The sequence below is a fragment of the Heterodontus francisci genome, chromosome 7, assembly GCF_036365525.1.
Source record: "Heterodontus francisci isolate sHetFra1 chromosome 7, sHetFra1.hap1, whole genome shotgun sequence".
Classification (NCBI taxonomy): Eukaryota; Metazoa; Chordata; class Chondrichthyes; order Heterodontiformes; family Heterodontidae; genus Heterodontus; species Heterodontus francisci.
The window spans coordinates 137,939,560-137,960,467 of NC_090377.1; the positions used below are offsets into that span (position 1 = coordinate 137,939,560).

A 20,908-nucleotide genomic window follows, 5' to 3' on the forward strand; every position below is an offset into this window, starting at 1 on the left:
CCATTTCCTCTGGCTCCACACATAGATTCCCTCCTCTGTCCTTGAGTGGGCCAACCCTTTCCCTGGTTACCCTCTTTCTCTTTTTATACGTATAAAAAGCCTTGGAATTTTCCTTAATCCTGTTTGCCAATGACTTTTAATGACCCCTTTTAGCCCTCCTGACTCCTTGCTTAAGTTCCTTCCTACTGTCTTTATATTCCTCAAGGAATGTCCTATCAGTGTTGCCATGGCAATCTGTCTGCAGTGAAGCTCCTGTATGAGTTTCTAATGCAGACTGAACTTCTCCATCCCATAATACACATTATATCAGACATTTGATGTCAATGTATTTTAACCATGTTATGTAAATATCGCTAAACCCTACAAGGGATTCAGAGACACAAATCGTTAAAAGTGGGAGGGCAAGATGATAAAGTGGCTAAAAAGCACATGGGATGCCAAGTTTTATAATTCTGGATGTAGAGTACAAAAGGACAGAGGTCATGTAAACCTGTACAAATCATTGTTCGGCTGCAGTTAGAATATTGGGTCAGGTTTTGGGATCTTACACCAGGCAGGACCATGGAGAGGGTGCAGAAGAGATTCACTAAGATTATACCAGGGAAGAGAGGCTTTAGTTATCAGGAGAGATGAGATAAACCCGGGCTCTTTTCATTAGAACAAAGGGTTAATGGTGATCTGAGAGAGGGCTTCAAAATTTCACCAGGTAAATGAGGAAAAACTGTTTCAATTAGTTGGTGAGCCAGCAACTAGAGGGCATCAAATTCAAATCATCACCGAAACACTGAGACCCAGGGACGAAATATTGAGTAGACTGTACAAAAGTGTTCAGGACACTCATCTGGGGACGAAACTGATGGGTTTCTCTTATCTCTGGGTTCTATGTTTTTTCATCATTGTGATGGATGTCTGGGCACTGCAGGGACTGGAGTGCATCACTGACGCCGAGAATGGCATTTTAATTTGAGTTTTGTTTTATTTGTTCGATTTTAATAAAGTTATTTTATAAACTGAATATAAGGGGGGGGCCTGAGGAATAAAGGGCCCCTCAACATAAAATACATTAAAAGGGCTTGGGGTATAAAGGCCACCTTCAAAAAAAACTCCCTTTACACTAATTAAAAAAAAGAAAAAAATGGGTTAGATATAGAGTAAAACAGACAAAGCGTCTCAAAAAAAATGGGTTAGATACAGAGAAAAACTTCCTTTACAGTCCCACCTCACACGCCGAGGGCAAGTACAGCAAAAATCTGATTCAGAGTAAAGTTCCCTCTACACTCTCCCATCAAACTCTCCAAGGGCAGCCACGTGGATTGTTACTAAAGTGCTTACAATTTTTTAATATTTTTATTTTTTGATGACTTGTGTTAAAACTGAAAATATTCCATGGATGTGTTTTTTTTTTAAATTGAAAGGACACTTGAGATGTTGTTTTAAATACACCTGTGCTGGAAGTCATTTGGGCTCAGTAAACAACAGAACCCTTGGTGACCTGGGAAAAAATGGTAACAGAGAAGCCACATGTCGAAGTTTATGGAGGTCAGGAGGTCAACTCTCTGTTTGGGGTTTGTTTTCAGTGTAGTTGGGGTGTGAACTGTTTGAAGACAGTTGGTGTTTTCCTGCCAAGGAAAGAAGAAACCACCCAGTTCACCTCCTTCTCTACCTCTTTGAAGAAATCCTGCAAACATCCAGTGTGGGAGAGCTAAAATGCCTGGTGCTGCATAGTTGTTATGCATCCCATAGTTGAGAAGTTGAAGAAAATCCTGCAATTCAAGTGTGCGCTGGCATAAAACCCTAATGCCACATTTCTCCTGGAAAGACTACTAGAATCATTCTCAACACCTCCGGTATGGACTGCTTCTGAAACGATCCCAGTGAGTCGTCGCCACATACGCAGACACCAGGCCAAAGAAAGTAACAACTGACATCCTTTTTTTTTTCATCAGGAATTAGCAAGTATTTGGCCAAAGTAGTTTTGTTTTGTCTTTTTTGTAACCGACCTCTCTTTCTTTCTTTTTTTCTTTTGGGCCTCCTTATCTCGAGAGACAATGGATACGCGCCTGGAGGTGGTCAGTGGTTTGTGAAGCAGCGCCTGGAGTGGCTATAAAGGCCAATTCTGGAGTGACAGGCTCTTCCACAGGTGCTGCAGAGAAATTTGTTTGTTGGGGCTGTTACACAGTTGGCTCTCCCCTTGCGCCTCTGTCTTTTTTCCTGCCAACTACTAAGTCTCTTCGACTCGCCACAATTTAGCCCTGTCTTTATGGCTGCCCGCCAGCTCTGGCGAATGCTGGCAACTGACTCCCACGACTTGTGATCAATGTCACACGATTTCATGTCACGTTTGCAGACGTCTTTATAACGGAGACATGGACGGCCGGTGGGTCTGATACCAGTGGCGAGCTCGCTGTACAATGTGTCTTTGGGGATCCTGCCATCTTCCATGCGGCTCACATGGCCAAGCCATCTCAAGCGCCGCTGACTCAGTAGTGTGTATAAGCTGGGGGTGTTGGCCGCTTCAAGGACTTCTGTGTTGGAGATATAGTCCTGCCACCTGATGCCAAGTATTCTCCGAAGGCAGCGAAGATGGAATGAATTGAGACGTCGCTCTTGGCTGGCATACGTTGTCCAGGCCTCTACAGACAGCATTTCTGTATTTTTTTTTCCAGTGTGTGTGTGTAATTGAGGAATTTAAAAAGGGAACTTTCATATTTCAATCTGTGTGTTAATGCTTTGCTTCGTTACTGTTTACGTCTTGTTTCATAATAAACTGATAATTTTGCTGTTTATTAAAGAAACCTGGTTGATGTATTTTATTCTGGGATAAAGAGTAGTCTACCATTGACCGTATCGGCAACTGGGTAACATTTACATATACATTGTGAGGTATGGAGAAGTGGAACTAGAAAAGACAACGCACTCCTCCAACCTCAGTTGTAACATAATGTAGGAATTCATAGCAACCAATTTGCACACAGCAAGCTCCCACAAATAGCAATGTCAATGACCAAATATTTTACTGATGTTGATGAAGGGATAAATTTTGTCAAGGACACCAGGACTAATTCCCCTGCTTGTCTTTAAAATCGTATCACAAGATCTTTTCCAGCCACCAGAGGGGGAAGACGGGCTGTCAGTTTAATGTGTCATCTGAAAGACGGCACCTCTGACCATGCAGCACACCCTCAGTACTGCACTGGAGTGTCAGCGTTTATTTTTGTGCTCAAGTCCTGGAGAAAACTTGAACCCACAACCTTCTGACTCAGAGGTGAGAGTGCCACCCACTGAGCCACAGCTGTCAACAGCACTGAGTACACATCAAAAGAACTTCATTTGCTATAAAACACTGGGACATCCTGAAATCTTAAAAGGCACTACATAAATACAAGTCTTCCATTAACAAATGAGAAAATACCCCAGAATGGAACAGTTGGTAACAGAACATCAGCTCCTCTTATCTTAGAGAAATCAAGGACTCGAACACTGTGTTTGATGCAAAACTGAATTATTTGACATATTTCGGGAATATTAAACTTCAGCCCAGTTACAAGGATTATTAACATCAATTGAAATAACCCTCACCTGTCAGAATGAACATGGTTCAGTCCTGGATGTGATTAACAGCAGCAATAACAGCAGAATCCAACCCCTGCAGTCACTTGTGAACTCGCTGGTGTCTCAGCAGGTTGCACGACTGAGTGAATCCCTTCCCACACATAGTACAGGTGAAGGGCCTCTCCCCAGTGTGAATGCGCTGGTGTTTCATCAGATAATTTCTGCTTTTAAAGCTCTTCCCACAGTCAGAACATTTAAAAGGTCTCTTATCAGTGTGAACAAGTTGGTGTTCAGTGAGGTTGGCTAACCGACTGAATCCCTTCCCACACATGGAGCAGGTGAATGGCCTCTCCCCAGTGTGAACGTGTCCATGTGTTTCCAGTCCTGATTGGGAATTGAATCCCTTCCCGCACTCAGAACAGGTGAATGACCTCTCCCCAGTATGAACTCCCTGGTGTGACAGCAAGTGGGATGAACAAGCGAATCTCTTCCCACACACGGAGCAAATGAATGGCCTCTCCCCAGTGTGAACTCGCTGGTGTGCCAGCAGGATGGATGACTGCGTAAATCCCTTCCCACACTCAACACAGGTGAACGGCCTCTCCCCAGTGTGACTACGTCGATGAATTTCCAGGCCGGATGGGTAATTGAATCCCTTCCCACAGTCCCCACATTTCCACGGTTTCTCCACGGTGCAGGTGTCTTTGTGTCTCTCCAGGTTGGATGATCACTGAAGCCTCATTCACACAGAAAAGGTGTACAGTTTCGCCCGGCTGTGAATAATGCAATGTTGTTTCAGGCTGTGTAACTGGTTAAAGCTCTTTCCACAATCAGTGCACTGGAACACTCTCACTTGGGCGTGTGTATCTCACTGCTTTTCCAGTCACACTGATGTTTCCCAGAGACAGAATAGACAAACATTTCTCCTTCCACATTCAAAGGCTGATGATATTCAGCTCCTGATGAATCGAGTGACTCTTTCAGTCTTGACGTGATGTTTGGTTTCAGTTTCCCATCTGTAAGTCCCCCCCTTCGAATACCCTGTAAAAGCAGTTTACAAAAGTCATTAATGTCAGTACAGGATAGAAATTCAGAACAGACAATTCTAGTTTCTCTGGAACATTCTTTCCTCTCGTTTCCCCCAAACATCGATCTATTCAAACTTAAAGAATCCAAAATAAGGAACAAAGTCACAACAAAAACAAAAGGAACCTCCCCAACTAAACCAAAATGATGTTACCACCAGTGTCTATGAGACACTGTGTAGCCTGAGGTGCCCACTGGTTGCAGAAAGTATAAAGTGTGCTCCCTCTCCAGGGCCACCCTAGCATGAACAGACCACGGAACACTGGCCAGCAGCCAGAGTGACACCCCCACCCCCACATGGTCCCCACACATCCCGGACCTATACATTGCTGTTTTAACCAGGTCCAAGAGCAGGTCCAGGAGAAGATTCTCCAACTTACCCAACCCCTACACCAAGCAGCCAAAGATTAGAACAGTGGGGCTAAAGTGTAACCAAGGCTTTTGATAAGGCCCCATATGACAGACTGGTCAAAAAACTAAAAGCCCATGGGATCCAAGGCAAAGTGGCAAGTTGGATTCAAAATTAGCTCAGAGACATAAAACAAAGGTTGATGGCTTTTTTGTGACTGGAAGGTTGGTTTCAGTGGGGTTCTGCAGGCTCAGTACTTGGTCCCTTTCTTTTTGTGGTATATATTAATGATTTGGACTTGACTGTAGAGGTATGATTAAGAAGTTTGCAGATGATAAAAAAATTGACTGCGTGGTTGATAATGAAGAAGAAAGCTGTAGACTGCAGGAAGATATCAATGGACTGGTCAGGTGGGCAGAATAGTGGCAAATGGAATTCAATCCGGAGAAGTTTTAGATACTGTTGGGGGGGACGGCCTATCGGGGGCAGGCTGCAGTGAACGGGCCTCTGGCACGGGGTCCTGCACTGTGGCTCAGAAGGGAAGGAGGGAGAATGGGAGAGCACTAGTCATCGGGGACTCGATGGTGAGGAGTACCGACAGGCGGTTCTGTGGGCGCAAGCGAGACGCACGGATGGTTTGTTGCCTACCTGGTGCCAGGGTCCGTGATGTTTGTGATCGCGTCTTCAGGATCCTTAAAGGGGAGGGGGAGCAGCCAGAGGTCGTGGTGCACATTGGCACCAACGACGTAGGAAGGAAGGGTGGCACAGATGTTAGAAGTGAGTTTAGGGAGTTAGGCTGGAAGCTGAAAGCTCGGACGGACAGAGTTGTTATCTCTGGTTTGTTGCCGGCGCCACGTGATAGTGAGGCTAGGAATAGGGAGAGAGCACAGCTGAACACGTGGCTGCAGGAATGGTGTAGGAGAGAGGGCTTCCAGTTCTTGGATAATTGGACTGCATTCTGGGGAAGATGGGACCTGTTCAAACAGGACGGGCTGCATCTGAACCAGAGGGGCACCAATATCCTGGGAGGGAGGTTTGCTAGTACTGTTCGGGAGGGTTTAAACTAGTTTGGGAGGGGGATGGGAACCGGTCTTGTAGTCCAGGGACCAGTGGGTCCACTCAGAAAGACAAAGAGTGTAGTGAGGTATTGGGGAAGGTAGCACTGTCGCAGAGGACAGATGGGCACGGAGAAGGGTTAAAGTGCGTATACTTCAACGCAAGAAGCATCAGGAATAAGGTGAGTGAATTGAAGGCGTGGATGGGCACTTGGGACTACGATGTTGTGGCCATCACTGAAACGTGGATAGGTGAGGGGGAGGAATGGTTCTTGGAGGTACCTGGTTATAGATGTTTTCATAAGATTAGGAATGGTGGTAAAAGAGGTGGGGGGGTGGCATTGTTAGTTAGAAATAGTGTAACAACTGCTGAAAGAATTTTCGAGGAGGATCTGCCGACTGAGGCACTGTGGGTTGAGGTCAGGAACAGGAAAGGAGCAGTCACCTTGATGGGAGTTTTCTATCGGCCCCCCAATAGCAGCAGGGAGGTGGAAGAGCAGATTGGGAAACAGATTTTGGAAAGGAGCAGAAGTCACAGGGTAGTAATTATGGGGGATTTCAACTTCCCAAATATTGATTGGCAACTCTTTAGATCGAATAGTTTGGATGGGGTAGTGTTTGTGCAGTATGTCCAGGAAGCTTTTCTGACTCAGTATGTAGACTGCCCGACCAGAGGGGAGGCAATATTGGATTTGGTACTAGGTAATGAACCAGGGCAAGTGATAGAGCTGTTGGTGGGCGAGCACTTTGGAGATAGTGATCACAATTCTGTAGCATTCACTGTGGTAATGGAGAGGGATAGGTATGTGCAACAGGGCAAGGTTTACAATTGGGGGAAGGGTAGATATGATGCTGTCAGGCAGGAACTGAGGAGCATAAGTTGGGAGCATATGCTGGCAGGGAAGGGCACGGTCGAAATGTGGAACTTTTTCAAGGAGCAGATAGTAGGGGCCATTGATAAGCATGTCCCTGTCAGACAGGGAAGGGATGGTCATGTGAGGGAACCGTGGTTGACAAGAGAGGTTGAGAGTCTTGTTAGGAAGAAGAAGGATGCGTATATAAGGTTGAGGAAAAAGGGCACAGGCATAGATCTGGAGGGATACAAGATGGCCAGGAAGGATCTGAAGAAAGGGATTAGGAGAGCTCAGAGAGGGCATGAAAAATGCTTGGCGGGTAGGATAAAAGAAAACCCCAAGGCCTTTTACGCGTATGTCAGAAATATGAGGATGACTAGGGGGACCGTAGGTCCGGTCAAGGACAATAGCGGGAGACTGTGTGTTGAGCCGGAAGAGATAAGTGAGGTTTTGAATGAGTACTTCTCTTCGGTATTTACGAATGAGAAGGGGTGTATTACTGAAGAGGACGGTGTGAAACAGACTGGTAAGCTCGAGGAAGTGCTCGTTAGGAGGGAAGATGTGTTGGGGTTTTTGAATAACTTGAAGATAGACAAGTCTCCCGGGCCTGACGGGGTATATCCAAGGATGTTATGGGAAGCAAGGGATGAAATTGCAGAGCCGCTGGCAATGATCTTTTCATCTTCTCTGTTGACGGGGGTGGTACCAGGTGATTGGAGGGTGGCAAATGTTGTGCCCCTGTTCAAGAAAGGGAATAGGAACAACCCTGGGAATTACAGGCCAGTTAGTCTTACTTCGGTGGTAGGCAAGTTGATGGAAAAGGTGCTGAGGGATAGGATTTCTGAGCATCTGGAAAGACACTGCTTGATTCGGGACAGTCAGCACGGTTTTGTGAGGGGTAGGTCTTGCCTCACAAGCCTGATTGAATTCTTTGAGCAGGTGACCAAGCAAGTGGATGAGGGTAAACCAGTGGATGTGGTGTACATGGATTTTAGTAAGGCATTTGATAAGGTCCCCCATGGTAGACTTATGGAGAAAGTCAGGAGGCATGGGATAGTGGGGAATGTGGCCAGTTGGATTAAGAATTGGCTAACTGATAGAAGGCAGAGAGTGGTCTTAGATGGTAAATACTCAGCCTGGAGCCCAGTTACCAGTGGCGTGCCACAGGGATCAGTTCTGGGTCCTCTCCTGTTTGTGATTTTTATTAACGACTTGGATGAGGAAGTCGAAGGGTGGGTCAGTAAATTTGCAGATGATACAAAGGTTGGTGGAGTTGTGGATACCGAGGAGGGCTATTGTCGTCTGCAAAGGGACTTGGATAGGTTGCAGTGCTGGGCTGAAAAGTGGCAGATGGAGTTTAACCCTGAAAAGTGTGAGGTCGTCCATTTTGGAAGGACAAACACGAATGCAAAATACTGGGTTAACGGTAGGGTTCTTGGGCATGTGGAGGAGCAGAGAGACCTTGGGGTCTATGTGCATAGATCGTTGAAAGTTGCAACTCAAGTGGATAGGGCTGTGAAGAAGGCATATGGGGTGTTAGCGTTCATTAGCAGAGGGATTGAATTTAAGAGCCGTGAGGTGATGATGCAGCTGTACAGGACCTTGGTAAGGCCTCATTTGGAGTACTGTGTGCAGTTCTGGTCGCCTCATTTTAGGAAGGATGTGGAAGCCTTGGAGAGGGTGCAGAGGAGATTTACCAGGATGTTGCCTGGAATGGAGAATAAGTCTTACGAGGAAAGGCTGAACATTCTAGGCCTCTTCTCATTAGAACGGAGAAGGATGAGGGGTGACATGATAGAGGTTTATAAGATGATCAGGGGAATAGATAGGGTAGACAGTCAGAAACTTTTTCCCCGGGTGGAGCAAAGCGTTACAAGGGGTCATAAATTTAAGGTGAAGGGTGGGAGATATAAGGGGGATGTCAGGGGAAGGTTCTTTACCCAGAGAGTGGTCGGGGCATGGAATGCCTTGCCTGGGGAAGTTGTTGAGTCAGAAACTTTAGGGACTTTCAAACGGCTTTTAGATAGGTATATGGATAAAGGAGAATGATGGGGTATAGATTAAATTGTCCTTGACAGAGGACAAAGGATCGGCACAACATCGTGGGCCGAAGGGCCTGTTCTGTGCTGTATTTTTCTATGTTCTATGTTCTAAGTGTGAGGTAATGCATTTGAGGAGAGCTAATAAGGAAAGGGGGCAGGTGGGACCGGTACAAGACGGACAGGTTGGAACCAATATCCTCACAGGGAGATTTGCTACTGCTGTTGGGGAGGGTTTAAACTAAATTGTCAGGGGGACGGGAACGTGAGAGGGAGCTCAGATTGGAGGGAAGCAAAACTGATAACTTATCGGGAGTGTGAGAAGCAGGAAGAAATATCAGAGAGGAATACCACAGAATACTGAGATAGATAACTGTAGAGGAGGGAATAGTAAGTTATTAGGTGGGGTCAGAGAAAGGGAGAAAGTAATAAAATCTAAATCATGGTTAACGTGCATGCATGTGAATGCACGGAATGTGGTTAATAAGACTGGTGAGGTACAGGTGCAGATTGCCATGTGGAAATATGATGGTGTGGCGATAACAGAGACCTGGCTCAAAGAAGGGCAGGACTGGCTGTTAAAGCCAGGAAAGATAGGAAAGATAGGAAAGGGAAAAAAACGGGAAGTGTGGCGATATTGGTTAAGGAGAACATTGCAGCGCTGGAGAAAAAGGATGTCCCAGAGGGTCGAGGACAGAATCAATATGGCTAGAGTTAATGAACAAAAAAAGTGCAGATATATTGCTCAGTGTTTATGAGTGGCATGGACAGAGTGGATAGTCAGAAGCTTTTTCCCAGGGTGGAAGAGTCAGTTACTAGGGGACATAGGTTTAAGGTGAGAGGGGCAAAGTTTAGGGAGGATGTGCGAGGCAAGTTCTTTACACAGAGGGTGGTGAGTGCCTGGAATTTGCTGCCGGGGGAGGTGGTGGAAGCAGGTATGATAGCGACGTTTAAGAGCTATCTTGACAGATACATGAATAGGATGGGAATAGAGGGATACGGTCCCCGGAAGTGCAGAAGGTTTTAGTTTAGACAGGCATCAGGATCGGCGCAGGCTTGGAGGGCCGAATGGCCTGTTCCTGTGCTGTATTGTTCTTTGTTCTTTGTTATAGGCCACCAACTAGTGGGAAAGGCATGGAGAAACAAACTTGCATGGAAATAAGAGAGAGGTGCAAAGATTATGGTGTAGCTATAATGGGGGACATTAATTATCCAAACATAGACTGGGATAGCAGTAGCGTAAAGGGCAGTGAAGGGCAAGAGTTCCTAGAGTGTGTTCAGGAAAATTTTCTACAGTAGTATGTTGCTAGTCCAATGAGAAAGGAGGCACTGCTAGACCTGGTTCTTGGGAATGAAGTGAGCCAAGCAGATCAGGTATCAGTAGGAGATCATTTAGGGGATAGTGATCATTGTATCATAAGGTTTAGGTTGACTATGGAAAAGGACAAAGAGCAATCCAGAGTAAGAATAACTGGGGGAAAGCCAACTTCAATGGGGTAAGAATAATGGAGCTGGGGCAGATAAATTGGAGTCAAAGGTTGGCAGGATAAACGATAGCTGAACTATGGGCTACCTTCAAAGAAGAGATAGTTTGGGCACAGTCAAGGTATGTTCCCTCGAAGGGGAAACAAATCCAGAGCTCCCTAGATGACAAAAGTGATAGAGATTAAGATTAGGAAGAAAAAGTGTGCTTATGACAGATGCTGGGTAGAAAATACTATTGAGAACCATATATATTCTATCTGAATATAGAAGATTCAGAGGGGATGTGAAAAGCAAATAAAAGCAAAGACACAGCATGAAAAGAGACTAGCAACTAACATTAAAGGGAATCGCAATGTTTTCTACAGGCATATAAATAGCGTAAGAGTGGTAAAAGGAGTAAGGCTGATTAGGGACCATAAAAGGAATTTACGCATGTAGACAGAGAGCGCAGCTGAGGTACTAAATGAGGCACTTTGCATCTGTCTTTACCAAAGAAGAAAAAGAGGATGTAACACAGACATTGGAAGGCTTTAAAATTGATAAATAGGACATAGTAGACAGGCTGTCTGTGCTTCAAGTGGATAAAGCACCAGGAAGAGATGAGGTGCATCCAAGAAGACTGAGGGAAGTGAGGGTGGAAATCACAGAGGCACTGGCCATAATTTTTCAGTCTTCCTTAGACTGTTGTGCCAGAGGATTGGAGAATTGCCAACGTTACACCCTTGTTGAAAAAAGGGTGCAAAGATAAGCCCAGCAACTACAGGCCAGTCAGTTTAACTTTGGTAGTGGGAAAACTTCTAGAAAGAATAATTCGGGACAAAATTAATAATCACATGGAAAAATGCAGGTTAATTAAAGAAAGCCAGCATGGATTTTCAAGGGAATATCATGTTTCATTAACTTGCTGGAATTTTTTGAGGAGGTAACAGAGAGGGTTGATGAGGGCAATGCAGTTGATGTGGTGTACATGGACTTTCAAAAGGCATTTGATACAGTGCCACAAAACAGACTTGTGAGCAAACTTATAGCTCATGGAATAAAAGGGACGGTAGCAACATGGATACGGAATTGGCTGAGTGACAGGAAACAAAGAGTCGTGGTTAATGGATGTTTTTCAGGCTGGAGGAAGATTTGTAGTGGAGTTCCCCAGGGATCAGTGTTGGGGGGACTCTTGCTTTTCCTGATATATATTAATGACCTAGACCTTGGTGTACAGGGCACAATTTCAAAGTTTGCAGTTGATACGAAACTTCGAAGCACTGTGAACTGTGAGGATAGTGTAGAACTGCAAAAGCACATAGACAAGTTGGTGGAATGGGAGGATAGGTGGCAGGTGAAGTTCAATGCAGGGAAATGTGAAGTGATTCATTTTGGTAGGAAGAACATGGAGAAACAATATAAAATATAGGGTACAGTTCTAAAGCGGATGCAGGAGCAGAGGGACCTAGGTGTATATGTCCATAAGTCATTGAAGGTAGCAGGACAGGTTGATAGTGCAGTTAATAAAGCATACAGTATCCTGGGCTTTATTAATAGGGGCATAGAGTAACAAGGAAGTTAATGTTGAACCAGGTCGGCCTCAGCTGGAGCATTGTGTCCAGTTCTGGGCGCCACACTTCAGGAAAGACGTGAGGGCATTGGAGAGAGTATAGAAAAGATTCATGAGAATGGTTCCAGGGATGAGGAACTTCAGTTATGAAGATGATTGGAGAAGTTAGGACTGTTTTCCTTGGAGAAGAGAAGGATGAGAGATGATTTGATAGAGGTATTCAAAATCATGAGGGGTCTGGACAGAGTAGGTAGGGAGAAACTGTTCACACTTATGAAAGGATCGAGTACTAGAGGGCACAGATTTAAAATAATGGGTAAAAGAAGCAAAAGTGACATGAGGAAAACCGTTTTCATACAGCACTGCTTGAGAGTGTGATGGAGGCAGGTTCAATTGAAACATTCAAAAGTGAATTAGACTGTTATATGAGAAAGAAAATGTGCAGGGTTACTGGGAGAAGGCAGGGGAATGGAACTAAGTGAATTGCTCATTCAGAGAGCCAGTGCGACATGATGGACCGAATTGCCTCCTTCTGCACTGCAACAATTCTGTGATTTTTGTGATTCTTTCACAGGATGTGGGCATCGCTGACAAGGCCAGCATTTATTGCCCATCCCTAATTGCCCTTGAGAAGCTGATGATGAGCCGCCTTCTTGTACTGCTGAAGTCCATGTAGATAAGGCAGTCAAGAAGGCATACGGAACACGTCTTTCTCAGCCAATTCATAGAATATAAGAGCAGGAAGGTTGGAACCGTATAGGTTTGGCCACAGCTGGAGTACTGCATGCAGTTCTGATCACTGAACTAGAGGAAAGATGTGATTGCAGTAGAGAGGGTAGAGAGGAGATTTACAAGGATATTGCCTGGTCTGGGAAATTTTAGTTATGAGGAAAGATTGGATAGGTGAGGGTTTTTTCCTTGGAACAGAGGAGGCTGAGGGGAAACCAAACTGAAGTGTACAAAATTATGAGGGGTCTAGCTGGAGTGGATAGGAAGGACCCATTCCCCTTGGTTGAGGGGTCTACAACCAGGAGGCAGAGATTTAGGCGAAGAGGTAGGAGGTTTAAGGGGTATTTGAGGGGAAATGTTTTCATCCAGTGTGGGGTAGGACCTGGAACTCACTGCCTGGGAGGGTGGTAGAGGCTGTAGGGGGAAAAATTGTGGCCGATGCAGCTAAATAAATATACACATATATGCAAGATGAAAGTGTAGCCACATATTGTTACAAAATGGAGTATTTACCTAAGGCATTGTGGGACAAGTTAGTTAGCTTGCAGCCTTGAGCATGGTACTGCTCAGGACAGGCAATTACACTGACCAAGGAGGGCCCCTCAGATCAGTGCATAAGACAGCTGCTCTGTCTAATTCTGGACTACACAAAGCAACTAGGAATGCAGGCCTGATAGAGGTAGAAGGATTTATTGTGAAGACTCAAGGATAGTTGATAAGGGGGGTTTGGTAAACAAGCTGAGATGGTCAGGAGCGTACCATGAGCTATCCCCACAACCACATGATGCATAATTAATAATTTTATTGGTAATGAATGTAATGTATGCAATCAATATCCATTATGATTGGATTGTGTCCAGCCGGGATGGGCTGTATAACTGTATATCTGTTGTTGATTTTCCTTTGTTCAGTGGAGGGGCGCATGGTGAGCCCAGCTTCTTACTCCCCACCGGTGTAAAATAAACCTTTTGACGATTGGAACAGACCTGAGCATCGAGTGCTTCATTTCAGTCAATTTCACTCCAACAAGGCAGAAACCCTCATAACATTTAAGAAGTACTGGGAAATGCACTTGAAATGTACTAACTTAAAAGGCAACAGACCAAGAGCTGCAAAGTGGGATGAGGGTAGATGGCTCTTTATTGACTGGCATGGACATGATGGGCCGAATGGCCTCCTTCTGTGCTGTAAATTTCTATGATGATTCTAAATTAAGGAGCAGCCCCTTCAAGTAATTATGCAGGGGCTGTAATCTCTCATACTGAATATATACATAGCCGATGGACACCACTCAGCTATTCCGCCTCAATCCGTCTCCACTACCTGCACAGCACACGCTCACAGCACAGACCGATCCTGCGCTGGTGCACTGGCTTCTGTAGTCATTACTGACTCATGGGAAGTCCTGGGATATTAATCCACCGATGAAAGCTTGAAGGCGGTGGCGTAGTGGTATTGTCACTGGACTAGTAACCCAGAGACCCAGGGTATTGCTCTTGGGACGTGGGTTGAATCATAGAAACATAGAAAATAGGAGCAGGAGTAGGCCCTTCGAGCCTGCTCCGCCATTCAATATGATCATGGCTGATCATCCAACTCAGTAACCTGTTCCCGCTTTCGCCCCATACCCTTTGATCCCTTTAGACCCAAGAGCTATATCTAACTCCTTCTTGAAAACATACAATGTTTTGGCCTCAACTGCTTTCTGTGGCAGATGTTATTCAGCAGGAGGTTTCCTTGCCCATGTTTGACCTGATGCCATGAGGCTTCATGGGGTCTGGAGTCGATGTTGAGGACCCCAGGGCAACTCGCCCCCGACTGTATACCACTGTGCCGCCACCTCTGCTGGGACTGTCCTGTCGGTGGGACAGGACATACCAGGGGATGGTGATGGCAGCGTCTGGGACATTGTCTGTAAGGTATGATTCCGTGAGTATGACTACGTCAGGCTGTTGCTTGACTAGTCTGTGGGACAGCTCTCCCAACTTTGGCACAAGCCCCCAGATGTTAGTAAGGAGGAGTTTTGCAGGGTCGACAAGGCTAGGTTTGCCATTGTCATTTCCGGTGCCTAGGTCGATGCCGGGTGGTCCGTCCGGTTTCATTCCTTATTGACTTGGTAGTGGTTAGATACAACTGAATGGCTTGCTAGGCCATTTCAGAGGGCATGTAAGAGTCAACCACATTGCTGCGGGTCTGGAGTCACATGTAGGCCAGACCAGGTAAGGACAGCAGATTTCCTTCCCTATAGGACACTAGTGAATCAGATGGGTTTTTACAACAATTGACAATGGTTTCATGGCCATCATTAGACAAGCTTTTAATTCCAGATTTATTAATTCAATTCAAATTCCACCTTCTGCCGTGAAATATATATATATTAATGATTTAGATGAGGGAACTAAATGTAATATCTCCAAATTTGCAGATGACACAAAACTGGGTGGGAGGATGAGTTGTGAGGAGGATGCAGAGAGGCTTCAGGGTGATTTGGACAAGTTGAGTGAATGGGCTAATGCATGGCAGTTTCAGGATAATGTGGATAAATGTGAGGTTATCCACTTTAGTAGCAAAAACAGGAAGGCAGATTATTATCTGAACGGCTATAAACTGAGAGAGGGGAATATGCAGCGAGACCTGGATGTTCTCGTACACCAGTCGCTGAAGGTAAGCATGCAGGTCCAACAGGCGGTAAAAAGACGCAAATGGCATGTTGGCCTTCATAGCGAGAGGATTCGAGTACAGGAGCAGGGATGTCTTGCTGCAATTATACAGGGCGTTGGTGAGGCCACACCTGGAATATTGTGTGCAGTTTTGGTCTCCTTATCTGAGGAAGGATGCTCTTGCTACAGAGGGAGCACAGCGAAGGTTTACCAGACTGATTCCTAGGATGGCGTGACTGACGTATGAGTGGAGATTGAGTCGGTTAGGATTATATTCGCTGGAGTTCAGAACAGCGAGGGGGGATCTCATAGAAACCTGCAAAATTCTAACAGGACTTGACAGGGGAGATGCAGGAAGGATGTTCCCGATGGTGGGGGAGTCCAGAACCAGGGGTCATAGTCTAAGGATACGGGGTAAACCTTTCAGGACTGAGATGAGGAGAAATTACTTCACCTAGAGAGTGGTGAGCCTGTGGAATTCGCTACTACAGAAAGCAATTGAGGCCAAAAAATTGTATGTTTTCAAGAAGGAGTTAGATATAGCTCTTGGGGCGAAAGGGATCAAAGGGGGAACAGGTTACTGAGTTGGATGATCAGCCATGATCATAATGAATGGCGGAGTAGGCTCAAAGGGCCGAATGGCCTACTCCTGCTCCTATTTTCTATGTTAGGAGTGGATTAATATTTAAGCCTACAGGCCCAGGGGCGGATTAATGCTCAGGTTTACAGGGCCCGGGGAGGATTTACACTCGGGTTTACAGGGCCCAGAGTGGATTAACACTTGTGTTTATAGGGCCCAGGGGTGGATTAAACTAAACTAAACTAAACTAATGCTCGGGTTTACAGGACCCAGGGATGGATTAATGGAAGTTCTGCCTCTAAGTTTTAGACTATGTCCCATAGTACTGGATTCCCCAATAAGTGGAAATAGTTTCTCTCTATCTACCCTCTTAGTTTCAATTAAAATCTTGAAAACTTTGATCAAATCACCCCTTAATCTTCTAAATTCCAGGGAATACAACCTCATTGTGAGGTGGTGCATTCTGGTAGAAGGGATAGGGAAAGGCAATTATATACTGAATGGTACAGTTATAAAGAGTGTGCTGGGACAAAAGGACCCAGGAGTTAATGTGCATGGATCACTGGATATATTGAAAGAATAGTTAGCAAAGTATATAAGTGAATTTAGGCTTCATAAATAGAGGGATGAAGCATAAAATCTGAGAAGTTATGCTGAACCTCTTTTAAGCTCTGGTTAGGCCGCAATTAGAGTATGGTGTCGAGTTCTGATCATCACACTTTAGGAAGGATGTGAGGGTCCTTGAGATGGTGCAGAGGAGATTTACCAGAATGGTTCCAGGGATGAAGGAATTTAAGTACAAGATTAGCTTTGAAAAGCTGAGTTGTTTTCCTTGGAGAAAAGCAGATTGAGGGGAGATCTGATAATGACAGATTGAGACAAGGTAGACAAAGAAAAGCTGTTCCCAGTAGGGGACATAGATTAAGCTTTTGGGCAAGAGATACAGGAGGGATATGAGGAAGAACTTCTTTATGCAGCGAGTGGTAATGACCTGGAACTCGCTGCCTACGAGGGTGCTGGAAGCTGAGATGATCAATAATTTCTGAAGGAAATTGGATGGACAATTGAGGGAAATAAACCTGATGGGCTACAGGAATAAGAGCAGGGGAACGGGACTGACTTGTTTGCTCTACAAAGAGCTGGCATAGACTTAATGGGCCGAATTGCCTCTTTCTATGCCATGATGACTGTATGACTCATTTATGTAATCTCTCCTCGTAATTTAACCCTTGTAGTCCAGGTATCAGTCAGGTAAATTTGCAATGCACTCCAAGGCCAAAACATCCTTCCTAAAGTGTGCAGCATAGAACTGAACAGAGTGCTCCAGATGTGGTCTAACCAGGGTTCTGTGTACCTCAGTGCTTTTCCAGTCAGATTGATACCTGAAAGCTTTTCCCACAGACAGAACAGACAAACCTTTTTCCTTCCACGTTCAAAGCCGATGATTTACAGGTCCATTTGAATTGAGTGACTGTTGAATCTTGATGTGATGTTTAGTTTGAGTTTGCTGCTTGTAAATCCTCCCCTTCTAATCCCCTGTAAAAGGAGTTTACAAAAGCCTTCATGGTTAGTCCAGGATAGAAATTCACAACATTCTCTCCTCGTTTCCTGGCCCAGGATGACTGCACATTGCTCCCGAGAAAGCTGGCGGCCGTTAACTGGGCTTGTCACCAGGAGAAATCCCACAGCTGTCACACTGCTCGGTGCAAACGCGGTACTGGCAGCTTCCTATTGGGAGTTTGAGACCTACACTAGCTGTTTCTGATGCCTCCCTGCCCACCCTCCAGTTCAGTTTCTGATCAATAGTAACCCTCCAGGATGTTGATAGTGGGGGAATTCAGCGATCGTAATGCCATTGAATGTCAAGGGGAGATGGTTAGATTCTCTCTTGTTGGAGATGGTCATTGTCTGGTACTTGTGTGGCGCGAATGTTACTTGCCACTCATCAGCCCAAGCCTGAATGTTGTCCAGGTCTTGCAGCATTTCCACACGGACTGCTTCAGTATCTGAGGAGTCGCGAATGGTGCTGAACGTTGTGCAATCAGCGAACATCCCTTCTGACCTTATGATTGAAGGAAGGTCTTTGATGAAGCAAATGAAGATGGTTGGGCCTAGGACACTACCCTGAGGAAGTCTGTGGCTACAAGAGCAGGTCAGAGGCTAGGAATCCTGCAGTGAGTAACTCACCTCCTGACTCCCCAAAGCCTGTCACCATCTATAAGGCACAAGTCAGGAGTGTGTTGGAATACTCTCCACTTGCCTGGATGGGTGCAGCTCCAACAACACTCAAGAAGCATGACACCATCCAGGACAAAGCAGCCCACTTGATTGGCACCCCATCTACAAACATTTACTCCCTCCACCACAGGTGCACAGAGGCAGCAGTGTGTGCCATCTACAAGATGCACTGCAGCAACACACCAAGGCTCCTTAGACAGCACCATCCAAACCCACAACCTCTACCACCTAGAAGGACAAGGGCAGCAGATGCATGGGAACACCACCACCTGCAAGTTCCCCTCCAAGCCACACACCATCCTGACTTGGAGCTATATCGCCATTCCCTCACTGTCGCTGGGTAAAAAATCCTGGAACTCCCTTTCTAACAGCATTGTGGGTGTACCTACCCCACCTGGACTGCAGCAGTTCAAGAATGCAGCTCACCATCACCTTCTCAAGGGCAATTAGGGATGAGCAATAAGTGCTGGCCTAGCTAGCGACGCCCACATCCCATAAATGAATCAAAAAATAGAGAAACAGAGTTATCATTTCAGGCACATTGAACTGCTGGAGCTTGCAGCCTGGAACTCGGAGTGGGAGAAGAAGGAAAGAATGAGGAGAGGCAATATAGTCCAACACTCACAGAAACCAGCAATCCACCGACATTATCGGGAGAGTGAAACAGAGTTTAAAAACACTCACCAACATGACTCCAGTAAAACATCCCAGGAGGAAAAGGGAGAGCAGTGTGTGTGGCTGCCCTGATATCTCCCTTCCCAGGCCTGTCAGTCAAACCCCCCACTCCTCCCAGTCCACAGCTCAGCCTAGCAGCGTCCTGCACCTTGAGCCAGCCCTGCTCAGGTGTGGCACAGTCCAAGGGGAGTCTTTGTGCAACCAGGGAAGGGAGACGTCCTGCCTCTTGCTGTGCCCCAAATGGTTCCTCCCTCCCTCCAGGCCCCTTTATAACTGAGCTAAGTTTCCTTTAAAGTTTTGCGTTTGATGTTACAGTTTCTCAATTCTCACAGCTGCTGCCCTGCTCAGTGCAAACACGGGACCGGAAGCTTCTTATTGGCAGTGTTAAGGTCTGCACCATGTGTTTCCGAAGGCTCCCCACCACCCAGTCTCCATTTCGAGACATTCCCTGACCAGTCTCCATTTCCTTATTTATTTTATTCGTTCATAGGATGTGGGCCAGCATTTATTCCCCATCCCTAATTGTCCTTGAGAAGATGATGGTGAGCTCACTTTGTGAACCACTGCAGTCATGTGGGGTAGGTACAGTGAAGGAACATCAGTATAGTTCCAAGTCAGGATGGTGTGTGGCTTGGAGGGGAACTTGCAGGTGGTGGTGTTCCCATGCATCTACTCCCTTCTCCTTTTAGGTGGCAGAGGTCACTGGTTTGGAAGGTGCTGTTGAAGGAGTCTTGCTGAGTTTAGAGATGCTCCCTACCAAATCTCCATGCCTCCTCTATTTACATATGCTCCCAGGCCCATCGCCACTTACAGATGCTCTCTAACCAGTCTCCACTTACAGATAAAAGCAAAATACTGCGGATGCTGGAAATCTGAAACAAAAACAAGAAATGCTGGAATCACTCAGCAGGTCTGGCAGCATCTGTGGAAAGAGAAGCAGAGTTAACGTTTCGGGTCAGTGACCCTTCTTCGGAACTGACAAATATTAGAAAAGTCACAGATTATAAACAAGTGAGGTGGGGCTGGGGCAAGAGATAACAAAGGAGAAGGTGCAGATTGGACCAGGCCACATAGCTGGCCAAAAGGTCACGGAGAACAGGCAAACAATATGTTAATGGTGTGTTGAAAGACAAAGCATTAGTACAGATTAGGTGTGAATACACTGAATATTGAACAGCAGCAAGTGCAAACCTGAAGAAAAACAACCTGAAAAAAACAGTGGGTAAGCAAACTGCACAAACTAAGATGAAATGAAATAAATGCAAAAAAAGGCCTGGTCCAATCTGCACATTCTCCTTTGTTATCTCTTGCCCCACCCCCACCTCACTTGTTTATAACCTGTGACTTTTCTAATATTTGTCAGTTCCGAAGAAGGGTCACTGACCCGAAACGTTAACTCTGCTTCTCTTTCCACAGATGCTGCCAGACCTGCTGAGTGATTCCAGCATTTCTTGTTTTTGCTCCGCTTACAGATGTTCCCTAACCAGTCTTCCATTTCTCCACCATTTATAGATGCTCCCTGACCAATCCCCATTTCTCCACCATTTAAGACGCTCCCTGAGCAGTCCCCATTTCTCCTCCATTTAGAGACGCTCCCTCACAAGTCTCCAATCGCCGCCATTTACAGACGCTCCCTGCCTCTGCTGGATTTTGGGATAATCTCTGCTCTCTGTTGAGATTCGGGCCGGAAGGAAGCGGTGAAAGCCGCGACTGGGGGGTTGATCTTGTTGTTATGGCGCTGTTTATTTTGACTCCAGACTCCGCACCCAGTGTGTCAAAAGCCTGCGAACTCCGGATTTTATGAATGCACCTCCCTCTCACCTGCTGGAAACACGCTCTCTGACTTTGCCCTTGCCGGTCACACATGCTCAGCTCACAACACTGGTTCCGCCAGGCTGATTGACGGCAGCTCCGGACCAGTAGAAAGAGCAGGGGCGGGACTGGAGGACCGTTCAGACAGTGGGTCCTCCAACCAATCGGAACGATAAGCGGGGCCCATGGCAAGGAGCCGGAGGTGCGCCAAGGCTTGCTATAGTCCCGTGCCCTCTTGCTATTGG

General features: G+C 46.0%; 1 protein-coding gene across 1 annotated transcript in view; it reads right to left on the reverse strand.

Annotated features, from left to right (window-relative positions):
- LOC137372430 (zinc finger protein 239-like) overlaps window positions 1-4,279 on the reverse strand; it is a gene marked incomplete at its 5' end in the record, with an annotated part of 47,758 nt that extends 43,479 nt beyond the window's left edge. The window contains one exon of the mRNA XM_068036318.1: window positions 3,580-4,279. Coding sequence (XP_067892419.1) covers window positions 3,653-4,279 — 627 coding nt within the window. The remainder of the gene's footprint in view (window positions 1-3,579) is intronic.
- Between the last annotated feature and the right edge of the window lie 16,629 nt (window positions 4,280-20,908).